The 21,119-nt window shown below is 40.1% G+C and overlaps 1 protein-coding gene across 1 annotated transcript; it reads right to left on the bottom strand.

Annotated features, from left to right (window-relative positions):
- Positions 1–1,696: 1,696 nt before the first annotated feature.
- On the bottom strand, positions 1,697–20,374 carry LOC104965456 (transcription factor IIIB 90 kDa subunit-like). Its single transcript, XM_010794412.1, has 6 exons — positions 20,121–20,374; positions 18,351–18,559; positions 15,605–15,688; positions 9,855–10,028; positions 6,432–6,462; positions 1,697–1,886 (listed from the first exon to the last, which is right to left on the bottom strand). Exons 2-6 carry the CDS (start codon positions 18,532–18,534, stop codon positions 1,697–1,699), a joined length of 663 nt encoding a protein of 220 aa, XP_010792714.1. The 5' UTR covers positions 18,535–18,559; positions 20,121–20,374.
- Positions 20,375–21,119: the final 745 nt, after the last annotated feature.

Raw genomic sequence — 21,119 nt, 5'->3', positions numbered from 1 at the left:
TAATATTTACCTCATAGAAAATGCAGCGTAAACATGACGTGTTGCTATAGCAACGCCTTTTGTCTACTGCGGTTCCTTATAGACAGAGAGATATATTGAGAGAGATAGATAGATAGATAGATATATTGATAGATGGATAGAGAGAGACAGATAGATAGTTATAGATAGTGTAACATCTTGGAGAATACAAGATCTTGGATGAATGAGCTCACGTTGAGGACGTAATGCATGTGTGCAGGTTACGTGCCGGTTGAAGAAAGATGGACACTCGGAATGAGAGAAGTAGTCTGTGTCGTCTATTTATGTAGACAATTATATGTTCATAGAACAGAACATTACAGATATATCGATAGAGAGAGATAGAGAGATTTGTACCTAAACAAAACACAAGTCTAACACCAAGCGTTTACATCAGCACTCTTAGCGATATTTTAAACTTCATGCTATCTGCACAACCTATATCATATGAAAAGCTGAGAGTCCACAGATTCTATTGGTATAAGTTTCATCCCTGTGCGATCAAAACTCACTGTTCTGTATGATAAATAAAATAACATTGTACCTTGAAAATCTATAGCGGGTACATTTTACCCGTTGGCGGTTTTAGGTATACAGCGACATCTGGCGGTTCTAGTGTTAAAGGCAAAATCAGCAAATTTGCCGAGCTCCGCTACAACTACGGGTAGCGATGAGAAGTGAGGCAGGGACGAGCTGTGCCTCTCGTAAGCCCACAGTAATTTGCTGGAGCACGGGCACTAATTTAACGCGGGCACTTATTTTGTGAGCGCGCTCAAGCCAGTTACTGTGGGGTGAGGTAGGCACAGATGAGCTCTGCCTCACCTCAGAATGCGTCACCCCACATAAACTGGCTGGAAAGCGGGCCCTAAGCGCATGCCTGTTACCATCTCACTGCATGACACAAATGTAATGTTTGTAGATCCCTTTATTAAATGTATCCTCGCCATCCATAGTCTCTAAATAACTTATTTAACGTATATATGATATTTAGGCTCGCTGGTCTAATCATAAAACGGCAATGAAAAAAGCAGCAGGAGAGGCAGCCATAACCTCTGCCGCACTGAAGGGGGCGCACGTGAGCCCACAGGTTCTTGTTGCTACTGTTATTCTACGCAGAGACGAGACACAAACAACAAACTAGACTTTTGAAATTACAGGAAGATAAGCAGGACTTTTACAACAAACTAATAGAGATTGTTGTCCAGAAGGAGAGCATGGACTTAATCTTCAAGTCAAGGTAAGACCACAATTGTAATGAAAATGGGATCTTACTAAGAAAAAACAATCCAATATTTAGATTTTGGGTATCCTTTTGTTGAACGGTCTGTTTAAAATGAATCGAAGCATCAGACTAAAAAAGCTTTTGAAAATAATCGAATATTTTGATTAAGGTCAAAATATAATATTTGTAAATCTGACTCAGTGCCTCACCAACCATGAACCTCACTGCACGTCACTGCGCTCCCCGCTCCCTCTGCTGGTAGCTCCGTGCTTCGTTTACTCAGCTAGGTGAAGGCAGTGATCTCACTCCCCGCTCCCTCTGCTAGTAACACGGGTGTAGGACATTACACCCCTCTCGTGTTCGGCTAGTAGGAGCAGGGGCTCTACTCCTTCCGTTCAGGTGAAGGCTGTTTTCTCGTACCCCGCTCCCGCTGCATCCGGCTACATACATGATGGCTCATCCATGTAGCGCCTGTATGGCTTCTCTCGAGCCCGAGGATGGCCACGACCGCTGCCCCTCTTGCCTTGGTCTCGAGCATTTGAGGGACGCCTTCATGAACTGCTGCATGCCTTGGGCACTCAGAGCGGCCAGAGTTGCAGAGGTGGAGCGTCTGGCAGCAGCCAACGGACACTTCTCCTTGTCGCATCTTCCCCCAGGGAACAGATCCTCTGATGACACTGGCTGATATAGCCGGTGTCACGTGGGTCACAGGTGACTTTGTTGTTATTGGTACTCGTACGGCGCATGCATGCAATGGACATATCCAGTGCTAAAGCACCGCCTCTGGCGGTCAGTAGGGACGAAATAGAACCGTAGTTACAGACGTAACTATCGTTATTCAACCTGGCAAAGAGAGTGGCTCTGTGGCTGATACTTTAAGGGTGTCCTCTAAATAATAAAGTTCACACCCAAACTAAAACCTAGACAGAGTTGGTGTGGCATCTCAAAAACAGTTTAGTTAGCCGAAAAACATACAAACACCTCCAACAAAAGTACAAACACAAAATAATTCTCAGTCAATGTCCAATAAAAAAAAGGCAGTCTTCTTAATAATAAACTGAATAATCCCAACAAAAGCAAGAAATAAATCCAAAGTCACTTAACAAAAAAGAAATCCTAGGCTGGCAAAAACACTGCAAAAAGAAGAAAGATATCCACAAAAAAGGGACTCACCGGCAGCCGAAAAAAGTGAAAAATAGGAGTTGCTATCAGAAACAATGTGCAACATGTTTTTAGCAATTAGCAAGAATCAATAACACTCAGAGCTAACCTGTACTGGAGAGAGTAGGTGTAAAACAGCAGGAAATAAAAAAAGGAACTCACCTTGGTAAACCTGCAAGAGAAAAAGCATTTGAGCTCCATACTTGATGTGGTTTGGAACATGAAATGTTTTATATAACCGAGACCCATAATATATGCCTAACAAACAAATTATAGGAGATCTTTAACACTGCGACTCTACCCACAATTAAATACATTCTCTCTTGCTAAAGGCTTCCTTTCCCTTTCCTTCCTCGCCGACCAAAACGTTTCTCTTCAACAAACAATTCCCTCTCCCTTTGTCCCCCTTTCCCTCACCTGAATCCACTGCACACCCAATGAGTGCCTTCAGGGAGTGACAGGGGAAAGCAGTATTGTTTTACAGTGACGGCTCTGTCATAGACTTGCAACAATAACCAATATTAGGCGGGGCTTAGCACAGTGTCATTTTACAGTATGGCCAACATCATAATGTAGAGAGGCAGGCAGGAGGGGATGATAAATTAGGTGTTCAGACACATATGGACAACAGGTGTTTATAATAGCTTGGATTTTTACACCACATGTCCACAACACAATAAAAAAAGATGTCTGCCAAAGTTCTTCAGAGCCTGTTTTCTCAAAACGTCTTTAGAACTTGTAATAATTGCTTTTCCAGCAAGTAAATACTGTGTGCCCTCATGCCCCCGAAATGAAATAAAAAATAAGAAATGTAATGTCAGTGCTTTCGTCAGGAGGCGGAAATAGGCACTAAGAAGACTGAGATACGTATCATTTAATTTATCTTGCTCAGTGTGAAATATTCCAGTAGGAATCAGTAATTATATACAATTCACAATTCGCTCTGTGTGAGCTGCGAGATGGCCTTATTTCAGCAGGATATGATAACAGTGGCAGAAGACAGAAGTTTAGAATTCACTCACCATCCTTTAAAGTTGGGCAGAAAAAGAAAAAAAACGCCTCTTCGATCAAACATCACCATATTATTTTAGCGAGGTAGATTTATATTAGAAAGGAGGCTTGGGTGCAGCTTGAATTGTTATTAATTGTAATAGATGATGTAAATTATTTATTTGCTGCTGAAAATGCAACTGTCTCCTGGGCATGTTAAATGACAAAATGGAAGAACAAAAATCTGAACAGAAAACATTAATATAGCAGTGTGAAGCCAGGCTCAAGCCCATACCTAATTTATTCAAGTTGTATTGGTTTCTTCCTGTTATTACATTAAAGCTGCACAACATGATTGTATGGAATACACATCCCTTGCACAGATGAAATTAATGAAGACATTTGCTCTTAGATTGACTCATATAATTGCTTAATTTGTTCTCGCTACACGCAGGAAAAGCTGGTTTTTGATTTGTCGAATGTGAAACCACGTCAAACTTGGTTCAGTCACAATGTCAACTTAAGAGCCAGCAAAGCACTAGTGATGGGAATTATGGCTCTTCGAAGGGAGCCAGATCTTATGGCTCCCTTCAAAGAGCCATAATGAACGGCCACATGAAATGTCAAATGTTAGAAATCCGCTGTTTATTATTTAAAGTTTTACGTCTGATTCGCTCCTTCTCCCTTCTCTGTACACAGCTCCAGTTTGGGCATTGGCCTGTCATCAGATTTCATTTTTAGTTGCTGCTGTAGCGGAAGTTTAGTAAAATAATTGTTGATGAAATACTCCAAATCTCCCTCCATAATTGCACTTGCTTCAGTTGCTTGCTACTTTTTAAGGCGGAGATGACAGTTACAGTACGAACTGAAGTTGATGCGATTTGATTGGATTGTGAGGCATGACGTANTCCTCAACATGTGTTCCTCTTTGAAACCATTTCTTCCACCCTTTCAGAAGCATACAACTCAGTGCGAATAATGTTCAGAAAAGGCTATTCAATAACATGAGCTCCTTTAAAAAATAAAACTGCGGCCCAGCGATAGCTCAGTGGTTTAGAGCTTGCTTGCCCGCGACATGTCACCCCTCAATCTCGTCCTTCTCAACTCTGCATCTCCAATATTTAAATGAGAAAAGAGGCCGTTTCTCAATCGCGAGGATGCTGCCACTTGGTAAGCACATGGGAGTCTTTCCGAGTCACGTTGCTTCAGAAGCCTAGCGCAAGAACCTTCGCTGCATTCGGAAAACGAAAGAGGCTGGAACAGCGCTAGCCCAAGCTGTGCGTCATATGAGAGCCAAGCCTTACATTTTCCGCCACAGATTTGGGGAAATTGTCCGTGCACAAGCATTGTGGAATTTTAACTGGTACGTCAAAGTCTTACCCATGTGCAGCCTCGAATATTACCCCCAAACCAAGGACGGCCCTCAGTGGAATTCCAAGTATGCTGGAGATTGGAACAGTTCCTTCGCGGCATCGATGAGTAGCATCCTTGATAATATTGGCTTGGAAGCCAGTTTCCTCGCCGATTGAGAGAACGGCCAGATTTGCAAGAGATGCTTACACTCGTCGAACAGATAAAAACACCTAACTAATAGAATTATGTATGTACATCAGCCCCGGACACAACATTGTACATAAATGAGGATTAGTTCCTATAAATAAACAACCTTACAACCACAATATCAACATGAAAAAAACGTGTTGAATTGCCTCTCTCTATTTTTAATAAGAGAGAATGTGCAATGAAACAGTGTGCAGCGATATCGTAGTGTGTTGCACCTGTTAAACTCCCAAACCTGCATGTGTGCAGGTGGAGTATATATGCATCTTATGTGAAACACATTCAGAGCATGTGGGTTGGTCGATGAATAAGATCTTGCAGAGCTCATCACATTACGCCCAGAGAACAAGCTGATATTTTCACCGCCTGCATGTAAATCATAATGTGTATCCACCGTTGATTCACTTTAAACGCCTCATTCATCCAAAACAAAATGTCACAAAGCAGACCCTGGGATGTGGGATGTGTTAAAAAAAAAGGAGTGATTGGTGGTATTTTCCACCCCGCAGCCGCCTAAATTGCTGCTACATTAATTAACCCCACCACCCAAAATCCACTCCTTATATCCACTCCCAGCCTCCTCAATGCCGGGTGTGGACCACGGGGAAGGGGAGGTGTGTGTGTGTGGGGGGGGCAGGCTTCCTGCGGGACAGCTGGTGCATAAAAATAAAAGCCTCCTGATCCAGCTGTGACTGAGATAATGTTCCCCCCCCCACCACCAGCCCCACCACACCCCTGACTCACCGTGTTTGCTGCCATTAAATATGCAAGAGTGGCTTTCTAAATGTACGCACACCAGCAACACCACACACACACACACACACACACATATATATAACACACAATACGGACTCAGGTTTAATTACACGGTGAAAGTCTGGAATACAGATGACTGCAGGACCGAGTGGTTGAGCAGAGGATGCATGATGGGAGTTGTGGTAGCAGTGTGTATTTAAGTGGCTTGCTGTAACAGGGTGGGCATCAGTAGACATTAAAGAGTTCAAAGTATGAAAAAGTTAATTTTTAGTTTAGAGGTTTCTTTACTCTAAATGGCTTTATAACCATATATTCACAGATTTGTGGAATGAATCAATGAAAGTACATGGTCAATCAATCAAAAATTAGTCCCGTTTAAATTCAGAGTTGCAACAACAGGGATGAATCTAAGAATTAAATAAATCTGCAACTACGTAAACTGTTTATTTCACTAACTTTAAGCCGGTTTTCCGGCACATATTTTATGGTTTAGTTGTGTAAAATTTGCTTCTTCTGGTCTTTGACATATTTTAATCGAATAGAGGTTTTTGGACTTTCTAGTGACAGAAAAAAAGAGCATGTAAAGGCATCCGCCTTCTTGAGAAAGAAAGGGGTGGTTTTTGTCCCATTATTCTATCTTATTAATTCAAGGAAATAATCTTGCAGATTATTCAACAAAATAAAAGAATTTAATCTTCAAATTTGACTGGAGTTTTGAACGTACCTGCAGGAGATCACTGAGTCCAGCAACATGTCTGAGAGAGAACAGGTTAAGCAAATAAACATTAAGAATCACAGGTAAAAAAACTATTGTATGATTATCATTTCCCAAGTTAGGATAAGTGAACAATCACATACAGTATCAGATGACATAATCAAGTCCATATTATTTGTTTCTGTGGACCGAGCCTTAATCAGACTAATAGTTACAGTTGATCTGAAGCCTGCAATCTCACATTTAAAACTTGGACAAAATAACAAGTCTCAAATCTGGACGCGTCTGACCTTTGCTCACAACATCCTCTCTCTTTCTGTCTGTCTCTATAAAATAGTGTTTCTTATTATTTTTACTTATCAAAAGTGTATTTTCTGACTCTCCCACCTGCACAGTGGACACCGGCTGTGACGATTGATGAAGTGAGCAAGCTGAGACAGTAAATCTAACGAACACTGAACACAAACCTTTGTGACCAGGACCACACAGCTAAATATTAATGACGGACACCCACACATAAAGGACACACTTGCAGAGAAACATACATCGACACATACCGACGTGGACACTGGGACACACACAGACATAAACACATTGGGACAGACAGTGACACACAAACTGAGATACACATACTCATGCACACGCACAGAGAAACACACATGGACACGGAGACACACAAACATACAGTCGCACACATGAAAACAAATGTAGACACGCTGAGAGACACACACAAACACAGATAGAGTGAGAGACACACACAAACACAGATAGAGTGAGAGACACGCACAAACAGAGACACACACACAGATCCACTTGCATACGGAAACACACACTGAGACACACCAACAGAGACATATACATGGAGAAACATGAATACACACATTATAGACACACACACACACACACACACACACAAACAGTAAGTCCACACACATGGAAACCAAAACACACAGACACACAAACACATTTTCACACAGGAATACACACAGACATAAATAGAGACATAGACACACAAACTGAGACAAACACTCAGAGACACACACACACCCCCGTCAGCCTCTGGACAGCCCGCCCCCCCCCTCTGCCAATGACAGGCCCCCTCTTGGACCCGTCTCCGTGGCGACGCTGCACCTGTCCGGCTGCAGGGCGGATTAGCTGCTCTGAATGAAAAAGGCCTCACAATGGAATTAGCGGCAGCAGCTCAGATGAAATGGAAAAAATAATCCCAGCGCACGCCGTCTGGAGATTACAGGCCACTCCCTGAATCAGGAAAACAAACAGCAGCAGGTCCTTCAACACATCTGGGTCCACTCAGAGAGGGACGCATGTTCATAAACAGGTAAGGAAATACAAAGGAAAGCACCATCCCTACGACTCGCCTATTTCAATATCCAGAGAAATGGATGATTAAAGTGAAGCAGCTCCACTTCGAGCTGAAAAGGTATCTGCGTCAATGTTTGGTTTTCAGTTTATGAACTCAATGCTTTCATTGCTGCTTTTATTTATTTGTTTCTATTTTTAACTGCACTAAGAGACGCCTGAGAAAAAAATCTGGTTGTACTCGAGTATATTGACAATAACGATCGTCTCCTCGTCTTATGGAGATGCTAAACATCACAGCATCTTCTTGACAGCCTGGCAATTATTAGGCCTTTCTCAGTTTTTCATAAATTAGTCGAACAACCTATGTTTTCACCACCGTCACAAACTGTTGCAAAATACTAACTGTACCAAAGTAAATGCTGCGTCTCTCATTTATAATAACATCATTTTAACCACGCAAAGTGACACATGGCATTTTTAAAACATCAGTTAAATCTTTGTTACGGTTGAAAGACAGTTGTATTTGAGACAACCATGGGAGGGTCTACCTTCCTTCTCTGATTTTTTTTTTAATTGATTTTCGCGTCCTTTGAAAGGCTTTTCGTTTATTCCCTGGTGGACATTATAGATTCGACCACTGCACAGGTCACAAGGTTAACTTTATGCTTCCCACTGATAAGGTTCTACAAATCTATTATAACTATAAATCAACATCAAGAGGGTCATCCACACTACCACAAATAATCTTGCTTTTGGTCCAAAACTAAAAAAGGAATAGAAAACAAAACAGTTTTAACCTCAACTCATCTCCTAACAGCTGACTGTAGGAGGGGAACTTTTTTTTGAACTTGTATATTATATCTTATTTTGCCGTTTTTACTTTGATATTAGTGAAGTCTGACTAAGCCGGTTTTATTTCCTTGTCTGACTTTCCTCTGGTGAAGTTGCTGTGTTCACAGATCTCTGCATAAATGAGTACAATATAAAGGTATTACAGCTGCTATGGTTTATGGAAATGCAGGCAAATTGTTTTTCTGCATCAACAAATGCAGTATGAAAAATGTACCATCATTCATCAAGCATGCTCCAGCTGGACAAGAACTGATCGAGTATTACATGACATTTGTTTTGATTAGTTTTAATGGCTGCATGCACGGTTGTGTCAGTTTTGGGGATATTTTTACTTTACTTTTGTCTTTCCGCAGGGAAGTGGGGGGATTAAAGAAGCAGAAATCAGAGGGAGAGGAAGGAAGGAAACGTTGGTATGATGAAGGTGGGAAGAAGGTCGTCAAGACAAAAAAAGTGGAAGGAAGCAAAGATATCAAATCCAGACAGTCCGGTTTTCCGTGCAGTGGATCCGCGTTAAACTAACACTCAAGGTTCAGTCGGATGTTTTGATTTTGCACTCTGTTCTCCTTCTGCCTACATCTTTGTCCCGATTCTCCCCTGCGACAACATTACAGACTCACCCAGCTGTGGAAAAGGAAGTGAGCGGAGCTATTTTTACCCCGTCCTCACTGCACCAAAACATGCACAAACAGACAGGCTTGCACTGACACACACACACACACACATACAAAAGCCCCGTAAACAATGCAGCAGGAGGAAGGCATTACACCCTCCTCGCCCTGCTTTCATTAGGTAAACCCATCCCGTCCGCACTGAACTTACGTAACACGTCCATCCTCGGAGGCGATATGAGTCAGGAGCAAACTGACAACACACAACGAGCTGCCCTGCTGATTAAAACAGCATGAATCTAAAAGTCCCATTATCCCAACGATGACACATCGCTCCCAACTTCAATAAACTGCCGTTAGCAGATTATGAGACGTTAAGAAAGGCCTCCGTTGGCTCACATCAAAAGTAAACTGTAGACTTTGATGTGTTTTAGACGGAGGTTTGCAATTTTAACACGCAACTTTGTCTCAGCTGACGGCGCAGTTTAGCTCAGCTATTAGAAGAACTCATGTATGCAGGAAACGCAGCTCTTCATCTGTTAAAAGCCTTTGATCGGGTTTCCTTTAAGATTGTGATTGTTAACTTGGTAGCTGTACTAAAAACTTACTTTAGTTCATTTTTTTTTTTTTTAGGTAACACAAAGGATACGTGGCGTTCCCTCTGTGCGGCAGACGAGGTAGAGACACGCAGCGATGACGTGGGTCGACTTGCGGCCGCGGGTCAGGTGTTTGGTGAGCGCCATCTTGTAGAAGTTGAGCGCCGTGTCCAGACAGTGTTTGTTCATCTGCAGCTGGTGACCCAGAGTGTTGATGCTGTGTCTCGCTGCAGGGACACACGTATAACAAAAAGCAAGTCAGTTTACACAAACAATTTTAGACATTACACAATACCCCCAAAACTGCAATTTTAAACTTAGTTTTTTTATGTAGATTTAACATGAGATACGTCTTTAGAGACTGTTTCGAAGCAGACATTTTGAGTTGTAAGCCAGTAAGTAAACATGAGAATAATTTATTATTTCTAGGACAGTCACAGCTTAAAAGATTTTTGTGCTTTCAGAGAATATACGTTTTTCCTAGACGTTTCTTATGTTATTTATAGTTCAACAGCTTTTTATAATTTATGCAGAACAAAAATGTAACGGGAAGTACGTTTAAGCAAAAAGCTTAAATTGAAAGTTTAAGGCTCATCTTCTAAAAAGGTACAAATGAGCATCTTTTAAAATACTGTGAAAAGCTGGCAAAAAACATCATCAATAGGAAAAGGACTAAAGTGGCACTTCTTTCTCAAGAGCAATGGATAGAGATAGTAGAGCAAACTGACATGTCATTTGAGTCTGCAATCATCAGAGCTTAATGAAAAAGTAGGAGAAATACCAGCAACGAATAATACAGAAGACTTGACTGATTTAGTAAAAGGCTTTTCCTCTAGGTGTATGACCACGCTCGGCCATTTTGATTTACAATTTCTTACGTACAGGACAAGCATGATAATCATCTTATCTGACATTGTTGGTAACCCTTTTATCCAAAAACAAATCTGTTATTGGTGCAGAGACACAGACCTACGTCATTACACACGCACGTAAACATAACCGGGTTGCAAACAAAGCTCTGCATACACATCGGGACACACGCGCCTGCAGACGAGCACAAAGCCGTTACACACATTTGTTCAAACTCACACACATTTATAATACATTTGTGGATAGGTTGCTAAATGACGGTGGAAGGAAGGTCGTAAAGACATGTTCGGCATTGAAGCAAACATTTTCAAATCCAGACAGTCCGGTTTTCCGTAGGGCGGTTAATCATTAAGTTACATTTAAGATTTGAATGGAAAGCATGCCATAAATCAGAGTGTCACACACTATTGCGCAAGTCACCACACCAAAACACAACAACACACTGTTCACAAGTGGAACGTGTGTGTGTGTGTGTGTGTGTGTGTGTGTGTGTGTGTGTGGTTCATGACCCTCTGATGAGCAAAAGTAAATCCTCGTATACAGAATGGGGTGTGTGTGTGTGTGTGTGTGTGTGTGTGTGTGTGTGTGTGTGTGTGTGTGTGTGTGTGTGTGTGTGTGTGTGTGTGTGTGTGTGTGTGTGTGTGTGTGTGTGTGTGGGGCTCTGAACTCACCACGTGGTTTCAGTTTAATTTTTTAGATCTTAAACCAGCAGATTTCATCATCAGCATGACACACACCCCCACCACATCATACACACACACCCTCATGCTGACCACGTCTGGAGCTCAGTTCTCTGCTCTGACTCTGTGTCTCGTCACTGGAGTTGAGACTGCATTTCAAGCCAAGTCTACACGACACAACTTGATATTTTGTAATGGAGAGTCTTGTGGTTTTTACACAAAATGACTGAGCGGCACTCGACTGACTACATGATCGTTCACCATGAGGAATCCCCCTGATGAGTATGACTACGTGTTATCATGAAACACACATGAAAGCTGACACTGAAAATGACGTGTTTGCATGTGAGCTTGTTGATGTTGTTTTTGGCACACACACAAAGAATCCTGTTTCCACTCCCTTTATTATAGGCGGTTTTCCAGAAGGTGAAACAACAACACGCAGAGGTACAGGCGAACTCTCACACACAGTTATCCTCATCCTGTGCTCTAAGCCTTTTGTTTTTTTATGGACATTCAAACAAATAATAAAAACGTAACCCTTTATGCAACTCTTCATTTCAGAACGACTGAATCTTTAATAAGGCCTTTTGAATAAGAAAACAACACCTCATAACATTTACATGAACAAAAACTAGGACACCCTGAAGCAGAATGCTACTGAAACATCCAAACAGGATCTGATGAAAATCTGGTGAGCTTTTCATACAAACACCAATATAAATAATAAAAGAATAATACAATCTAAATAGTACAAATGTTAAAGTGTACTCAGTTCTGCTGCTTTTTCTGTTTACAGCTTCAATACAACAAATTACAGGATTTTTTCACAAATGTTGCACTTACTATAATTTGTATTCGTGATAACATTTTGATGAGTCGTGCAGCTCTACGTCTGAAACAGCTAGCCTGACTTGCTGAGTGGAATCACTCTTCCCATTTAGACATGTTGGTGGTTCAAAATACCAAGCAAAGCACATCCTGCTTTTACAATTGCAGAAATAAAGCAAAATGTGCTAGTGCTAGTAATACATTTGGTGTGAAAGGAGTCTGTACTTCAACTCCAGAGGGTGATGTCTGGCTCTTTTGCTGCTGAACACTAATTGTTCCCCACCTTCTCGTCTCTTACTGCCCGTCTGCAGTTTGCTGCTGAGCAGGTAAAGTGTACAGTGGGTTTATCAGAGCTCGTGAATGTGCTACTGAAGCAACACTGCGAGCTGAAAGAGGCCACAAAGCTCAGCCAAGATGCAGAGGTAACCGATGTTCTTTGTTCTTTGCTACAAGCTATTGTTTTCAGAGTGATCTATTGTTAGGATTAAAATAACTACACTCTCAGAAGATATGTGGCCCCTTATCAATATATTCATACACCTTCCAGCCAACTCACTTTTTGCTGCAGCTCCAGTTTGTGTGTTTTCTCACATACTGTAAATCTCTCCTTTTAAAGCTACATTTAAATTCCAGTCATAGCTTCCACACACAGCAGAGCACCAGTACATGAGGGACTGGTGATACATTAATGTCCAACATAAACACAGGAAGAGGTGTGGGGGGGTGCTCCCAGATATGAATCAGTTAGAGGGTGAGGTGGGGGAGGAGGGAGAGACGGCCCCTGGGGAAAGTTTAGGGAAGACAGAAAGAACAACAAGAGATGTTCTCTCCTAAAGATGCCTGCAGACTCGGACATAAATCTACAAACACACTTGCACACGAAGACACACTTTTTACACACACTTAAAAGTGATGCACTTTGGGAATTCTTTGAGAAAAATCAATAACACTCATGCCTGAGCAGTAAATATGAAGATACAGCCAGCAGCCGGTTAGGTTAGCTTAGCATAAACACTGGAAACAAGGGAAACGGCTAGCAAAGGAAACCAATATCCACCTACAAGCACCTCTAAACACTCCCTCTTTTGTCCCAGTTCATATTAAAGAAAGGAGATACAACATGATACCAGACCTTTTTCACAGCAGACATTTTGACTTGTAAGAGATCAGAGGGCTCTTACAGCTGTGAATAACGTGGAACCACAGGAACATAAATGACTGTTTCTAGGATGATCCTAGCCTCATGAAACTGTACCACAACAGACAGAGGGCTTTCAAATAATGTATGACTTGTGTAGGTATATTGACAATAACAGGGTTTCGGACGTTTACCATGGCAGAAGTGATCGCTTGCCAAAACGTTTTTCATACCAAATCCCAGCATTAGTAGTAAAGGATTTTGCACAATTCTATCAACTTTTGAACGGTCAAAGTTGGTTAAAACTTTTTACCAAAACTGCGTAACAAATGCTATCAACGCAAAAATGTCAAGAGAAATAATAGAGCATGGAGATGGCATTATATCCTTCTATCATAATGTTTTAAGCCCTTTACGCACTCTTTAAAATTTGACTAGACGCCTGACCACAACACAATGTTCATAACAGATTTATGACAAGAAGAACTTGACATTGCAGTCAAATGTTGCTGTGATGCAAGAAACATTTCTGACTTCTTTTGACAATGACATTTTGTATTATCGTATCGTAAAATAGAAGATTTGCTCAAATTATTAATCCGAGTCGCAGCTTTCCGATGGTGTTGACCACTACTATGTGGCATTTATGGTTGATCTGCTACCTCCCCCTAAAGATCATCTGTCTCCAACTTAAAAAACTGAAAATGATCGTGGTGGTCCTCTAAGGGTTAAATGATGTACTCCATTTCAAGCATATTCCTAATTTTCAAAACCTAACTGCTAAAAATAAACATTTTTCAAACGTTCAAGTCTTTATGAATCCTTTAAGAAAGCCTCTAATAACCAAACACACAGAAGTATAAAACTCCTTCTTCATGAACCACACTAACAATAAAACTGAAGTATTCCCCAATCTTCATCCTCATATTTCTCTCACACCGGGACTAAACTAATCTGCTATCCTCCCACACACACACACACACACACACACACACACACACTCATTACTCAGCGTCTGCTGCAGTGACAGCTCTGTGACTCTGCGTTGCTGAACATCAGACGCTGCAGTAGCCGGCTGCTCAGACTCTCCGCCGGCAGCCAGCCAGCCATCTTGCCTTATTCCTTATCTCTTTCTACAAGTTGTTGTTGATGTGTTTACAGATAAAAGATGTTGAGATAAAGCTCCAGCGACACGGACAAGGCTCTTCAGGGGCCACAGAGAACGAGGAAGGGGTCAGTTTAGACCCTGAGAGATATACATCAACAAGGCCAAAGTTATTAGCTGACACAAAAAAGATAACAAAAGGGGGAAAGCTGCAACTGTCACTATTTAGGGCCTCTTTAACTCTTTCCAGCTTCAGCCTAACAACCGGCGATATATTATATAAGTGTCTGTCTGGCAACCGTGCGTGCATCAGATCAGAATCTACACCTTTTAAAAAGCTGAAATGTAACCCAGAAACACTTGAATGATATAACAGTTCTTCAAAATCAAACTCTTATGCAGCAAAGAGGAAAAACACTGGTGCTGGGACTTAAAGGTGCGCTCACTGTAGGAGCTCTTTGAACAAGCAGGATAAAAAGATTTAAGGTAAATCGCCTCCGAAAAAGCCTTTAATTACTCGCAGTTGTGTCAGACGAGGTTATCAAATCCAGCATGTTGCAACACTGCTGCTTTCTGAAGAACATTTGCACGCAACACTACAAGTGAAGATCATAAAATATATATGAAAGCACATGAACTAAGGCTGAAAAGAACTGGTAATGAGAAACATGTTAGGGATGTTTTCCTGAAACTACTTAGTCTCAGCCTCTTCTGTGAAATGTTTAACCTCTGAAGTCATCCTCCTTTGTAATACATGTTGAAGTAGATGTTTGAAGTGTATACAAACAAGTGCATTCAATGTGTATGAATAATGACTTTTGAAGCTTAAAATTTGCATAATATGTCCTCTATGCACCTCCAACAATTCAACAAACAATATACTTAAAGCGAGGTGCAACATAGAAATAAGTAAACTAGACGTAAAGACATAATGAGATAAAACAGAAAGCAAAATCAAATACTGTATATTTCGATAATCTTGACATATGTGGATATAAAAAGGTATAACTCCCTAACTTGTACTCGTGAAAACAGGAAGACACCAAAGTATCATTGACTAACATGAGCTACATTATGAAGGATTTAGACTTGACAGATGAAACAGCAGTTTTATGCACAGCTGAACCTCGTGCAGACAGTGATGATAAAGTGAGGTGTCGCCCCCTGCAGGTCACTCACCTCTCTGCACCGTATGAGCTCTGGACTCCCTGCCCATGCCCTGGTAGTGGTTATTCTCTCCAAAACTCGGGTTGACATTTCCTCCTGAAGACAAAAAAAAAATACAGACAGATAAGGATCAGAACAACAACAACTATTTTTCTTGGATATTTTAACGGAAAACAAAAGCAGATTCTTCATGTTGTTTAATCACTTTTACGACTATAAAAAGTTCATTTTTTCTTCCTAATGGGCATTTAATGGCGCATTTCCACTACAGCGCGGAGCTCGCTTTAAGCGTGCCGAGCCGTGCGGGGCCCGTTTTTGGTCGCGTTTCCACTTAGCGTAGTACCGGCTAGCGGGTACTATTTCCAGATTTAAAACTAGAATCTAGAGAGAATCGCTGGCAAGGGGGCTACAAGTTACAACTACAACAAGATGAACATATTTGACCGTGATTTAATTGTAATTCAAAATGATGCCGAAGTAACAACATACTGATACCGGTTAGTAAAAACCATGAATTAATGCTTTGAGAAGTCTGCAGACAGACGGCAGGCGAAAAACCTTTTAAAATGCGTGTGTGGCCGGTTGGATGTAGGGATGTCCCGATCACCTTTTTTTGCTCCCGATCCGATTCCGATCATTTGATTTTGACAATTTGCCGATACCGTATTTTTCCCGATCCGATCTTTATGCAATGCATTAAGAGAAAAAAAGAAAAAAGCATTCCAAGTTGTCCCTTAAGGTTATTTTTTTATTTAAATTGGATATTCTATCCAACATGGATATAGCTTATTTCTTTCACAGCAGCATTGGATCAGTTCAGTTGTGCAGCATTGGATCAAACAAAATAAGNNNAACAGCTGATGTTGTTTTTCTGGGGTTCCCATTGAAGATGACGTCACGGCTCCGCCTATACTGCGTTACTATAGATACTACCCCAGTTCCTAAACTGTAATGGAAATGCGCTATAAAGTGAGCCTGTCCTAACAAGGCCTAACGAGGCCTAGCCATACCGAGTGAGGCCGTGTAGTGGAAATGCGCCATAACTGTCCTGAGCGTTTTACTTACAAATCTGTGTACCAGCAAATCTGTGTCGTGTTACTGTGCAGGGTTACTAGTCAAGACCAAGTTACAACCCCTGTGATCCATTTGACAAAAAGGATGCCTATTCAGTATGTATGAATGTAAACAAAAAATCATAATACGGGGAGAAATTTATAAAAATGTCCTAGAAATAACAGGAAAGCTAGTTTGCATATTCACAGGGAATCAGCTTATCCAAATTGCACGTTTTGCATTACCTCCTACAGTAATTGTGTTCACTATTTTTACTGTACAATTTGTGAGTTGTTGTGCTCTATTCTTGTTATGCAGTAAATATAACATGAAATATCCATAAAATATGCCACTAAGCACAATGATAGAGAAAGGGTCCTGTAAATAAAAAGAACGGGAAATCCAGGTTTAGTTGACAAAATGTTTTGAAAGTGTGAAAAGAATTGTCTCGTTTAATCTGCCATAACCAAAAAATATTTAATTTACATTCAAAGAGAATAAGAAATACTTTGATATTATTACATTTTTGTGATAACCCTAACTAACTGTTTCAGCTTTGAACCCAAGTGATGCATGATGCAAAAACGAAACACAACCTGCAGAAATCAGCACGAAGTACTGCATTGTAATCTGACAGCGCACTCTAGTGGTCACTCAGAGGAACTACAGAACGTGTAACATGCGTCTGGAGCAGGCTCAGCAAGAGGGAGACGTCCTGCAGGCTGAAGGTCAAACATAATCTGGAGGTAAATGTGACAGACTGATAAGCAGCTGTGGAACAACATACACTTTAACATTACCTCACGGAGCGAGTGTGTTAGATACACACACATCTGACGAGTAGGAGGACAAATATGTGCTGATAGTTAAAGAATGATTCATGTTTATATTCATTAAATTCCTATTAGAAATCTGAATTTACATTAAAACCGTTGGGAAAACTCAAGTTTTTTTTTGAATTTTTTTTTTTACTATCTACATAAACAATTATATAATTTACAAATAAAAACAAACAAGAAACCCAGAAAAATACACTAAAAAACGAATGACTTTAAGAAGAAGGTCCATCTTAAAGAATGACCACAGAGAAGAATTCCAGTAAAGATATCTTTAGGAAATAATCAAAAAATCAATTTTTTTTAAAAAGGTAACACTGGAAGGTCACTCGTTTCTTACATGTTTTCTTTGCTGGCCATCATTCTCTCTTCTTATAAATGAATAACACATGAAATGATAAGCCGATAGCAATTTCTCACGTCCTCTGCATAAAATAAGTTAGCAAAGTACTACATTTACAAAAAAACATAGAAAAAACAGATTCCTTATAATTTTTCTATCTTAAAAACACTAATGCAACACTGTAAATATACCAGTTTAACAATAAAAATCTTGCATTAAATATGTTGGATATCCCCTTCGACACGATTGCGATTATTTTTGACTGATATTGCAATTGCCCGATATTGGAGGGAATGATCATTTTTGAAACATTATTCACGTTATTATTAAAAAAATGTATCCAATTATTATGGTCTGTGTTTCTTTAGTGGATCTGTACCAAACACATTTGTATTGTTAAAACTGTTCATCAAGATTTGCAGGCTGCGATATGTCTGCTGCTCCACAATACTTCATTTCATACTGCACTAGTTTATATTGCAATAACATTTTGATTAATTGTGCGGCTCTAGTCAGTGACTCTCACCCTCCGAGGAGACAAACTGTCCAACGGCCGACGAGCCTCCGCCCCCCGTCTCCACGAACTCCACCTCGGAGACGATGATGTTGTCCTCCAGCACGGAGCCGCAGGTCATGCAGACGGCATCTCCGCGGGCCTGGTCCACGTCGATGTCCGTGCTGCCACAGTTCCTGCACACCTTCGAACTCATGGTGGCGCACAGCGAGCCGCAAAGCCTGATGGGAAAAGACAAAAGAGAGACATTTCAAAACAAAGACTCCGCAACAAAATTAATAAATCATGTTTTTTTTTATATTCGTCTCTAATGGAGTTGGGCAATCACTTCCATTGGACGAATGTTTTTCTCTGTTATAACTCTTTCTTGAAGCAAGTTTCAACTTCAGCTTCAAAATGCAGAGAGGAAAGACAAGAATCAGAAATGTGTTCAGGTTCGTAGGTCCTCTCGAAATTCAAGTTTTTCTGCATGTTTGACACTTTTTCATCAATAAAACCATTTCATTTTTGCAGAGAATGCAATTAACACAAGTACATGTTCTTATGATGACATACTTCTTGTTTACTTGAGTATTTTATTTTAAAGACCTGCATACAGTACTCCTACAGTACATTTACAGGAAAATATTGCATGTCGACTACATTTATTGGGCGTTTGTAGTTTCTGCTTTCTTTTCAGATCACAAAATTATAGTGGAGTTGCATTAATTAACAACAAATAAAAGTACTATACTTGAGTAAAAGTTCTTAATTCTTGGTATTCTGATTACTTATCTGATAACATTTATTTTAAATTAAATCCACCTGATACATGCAATAAAATACCATTATATAAGAAAAAGTCAAATACAATAAAAATGTAGTTTAGTTAATAATCTGATTACTTAGATAAGCCCTTATGTAAAAAGAAAATAAGTATTTTACTTTAGGTAAGTACTTTTAAACTGTGGTATTACTACTTTTATTTAGGCAAAAGTACTTTTCACACCACTGATTATTCTTCTGTACTTTTATTTATGTTTTTATCATTTTGAACTCACTTGTAGCCTATAAGAGTTAATGCATTACTTTAACTGGCCATTTACAACTTCAGTAATGTTTTAAATGCATGATTTGAACTTGTAATAAAGTACTTTTAGAATGTTGTATTACTACTTTTACTCAATTAAAGGTCTAACGACTTATTCCTTCACTGATCATTCTAAAAACGTGCATTCTGAATAATGGGTACGTGTTCCTTTAAAACTTTTAAGTTGATGCTGATACTTTTATAAATTATGCCTCTGTAGAATTTAAAATGCATGACTTTCGCTTGTAGCAGAGTATCTTTACAGTGTTGTACTTGTATTTAAACTTGAGTACAGTACCATAGTGTTTATGGCTTGAACCAGACAGAGGCAGTGATTCTGCAGAGTTCCAGCCGCTGCTCTGCTCCCATTAGCCGGCTAGCTACGTGGCAACTGGGAGGCTAGCTCAGCGTTTTCTTCTCATCTAGCCAAAATACGAGTCATTTCACGGGGTAAAGTTGACAACCAGTCGTGAATAGAGTCACTTCGCTTTGCTACATCACGTGTAATTGGTATAGTTTGTCATTGAGTGGATGGTTACCATATGAACCTCTCATATGTTGACAGCTGAGGAAGCTAACGAAGCTCTGCTAGCCGGCAACACAGACTTCAACAGACTTTAACAAACATGTACGTGATTTAAAGCGCGTTTAATAAAAGGAGCAGCTTCACAGGGGGTTAAAGAGCCACATAATTAGGGTGTAGGTGTGCATACCTTCAGTCCGGGTAACAGTAGATGTTTCCAGCCACGCTTTTCGAAACGTGTCAGCCTCCTCGGCGCAAGTGTTTTTCTACAATGAAACCGATTTTTTAATGACTTCTCAATGACTGTGAAGCTTATCGCATTGTATCTGTGGTGGTTAGAGAGCAAACAGCAACGTGACAGTGCTCAGAGGTTTGCTAAATGCTGTAATATCGCTGCAATCCTCAACACAACACACCCAACATGTGCGCCTGATGCTGTGGAGACACGGGCGATACCAACTCGGGCCAGAGGGGTGGCAGGTTGTCAATATGTTGATTAATTCATATCAAAATGAAGTGGGTAATTCTTTTGAAGACGTGAGGGAGAATTGAGAATATGTCAGGTGTTGGGAAAATGTATAATCAAGAAAAGTGTCCTGATTTAAAGTATCAATACCGGTAACAGCGACCCCTACGTGGGTAATGGTATTTCTTAGGTAATGGCACTTCTTACGTCCCGGCATTTTAATTGACAGTTAAGTCTAATATCATAAAGTTACACTAAAATACAATCTATTTAAAATTATTAAATGTGAAGGTATTTAAATTGTCGTGTTTGCACAGGATACAGCAGGATAACTGTCTCATGTTAGTTAAAATAATAGTTAAAAAATAATAATAATAATAATAATAATAATAATAATAATAATAATTTGACTTATGTGACACAATTTCTGAAAAATGTAATGCATTTTTTTAATTAAAATTTCTATTGAAAAATATAGCAAATTATTGGATTGTTTCAATAACTTCCATGTGATGAGACCGATGAGACCCAATGACTCAAATCCAGTGCAACATTGTATAACTACACTGGACAAGTATGGCTCCCCTCTTTATATTGGACCATAGGAAAGTGGTCATTAAGCTATTTTTTATTAAAATGTTTACTAGAGCACAAAATAGTTTATGGACCTAATCTTGCTCACAAATTGCAATCCAACATATACCACTTATTAGACAGAAACGT

The sequence above is a fragment of the Notothenia coriiceps genome, unplaced genomic scaffold (genome assembly GCF_000735185.1).
Source record: "Notothenia coriiceps isolate Sejong01 unplaced genomic scaffold, NC01 NC01_scaffold00037244, whole genome shotgun sequence".
Taxonomy (NCBI): domain Eukaryota; kingdom Metazoa; phylum Chordata; class Actinopteri; order Perciformes; family Nototheniidae; genus Notothenia; species Notothenia coriiceps.
Note: the sequence above shows the minus strand (reverse complement) of the source record. Positions and strands in the feature narration are given on the sequence as shown.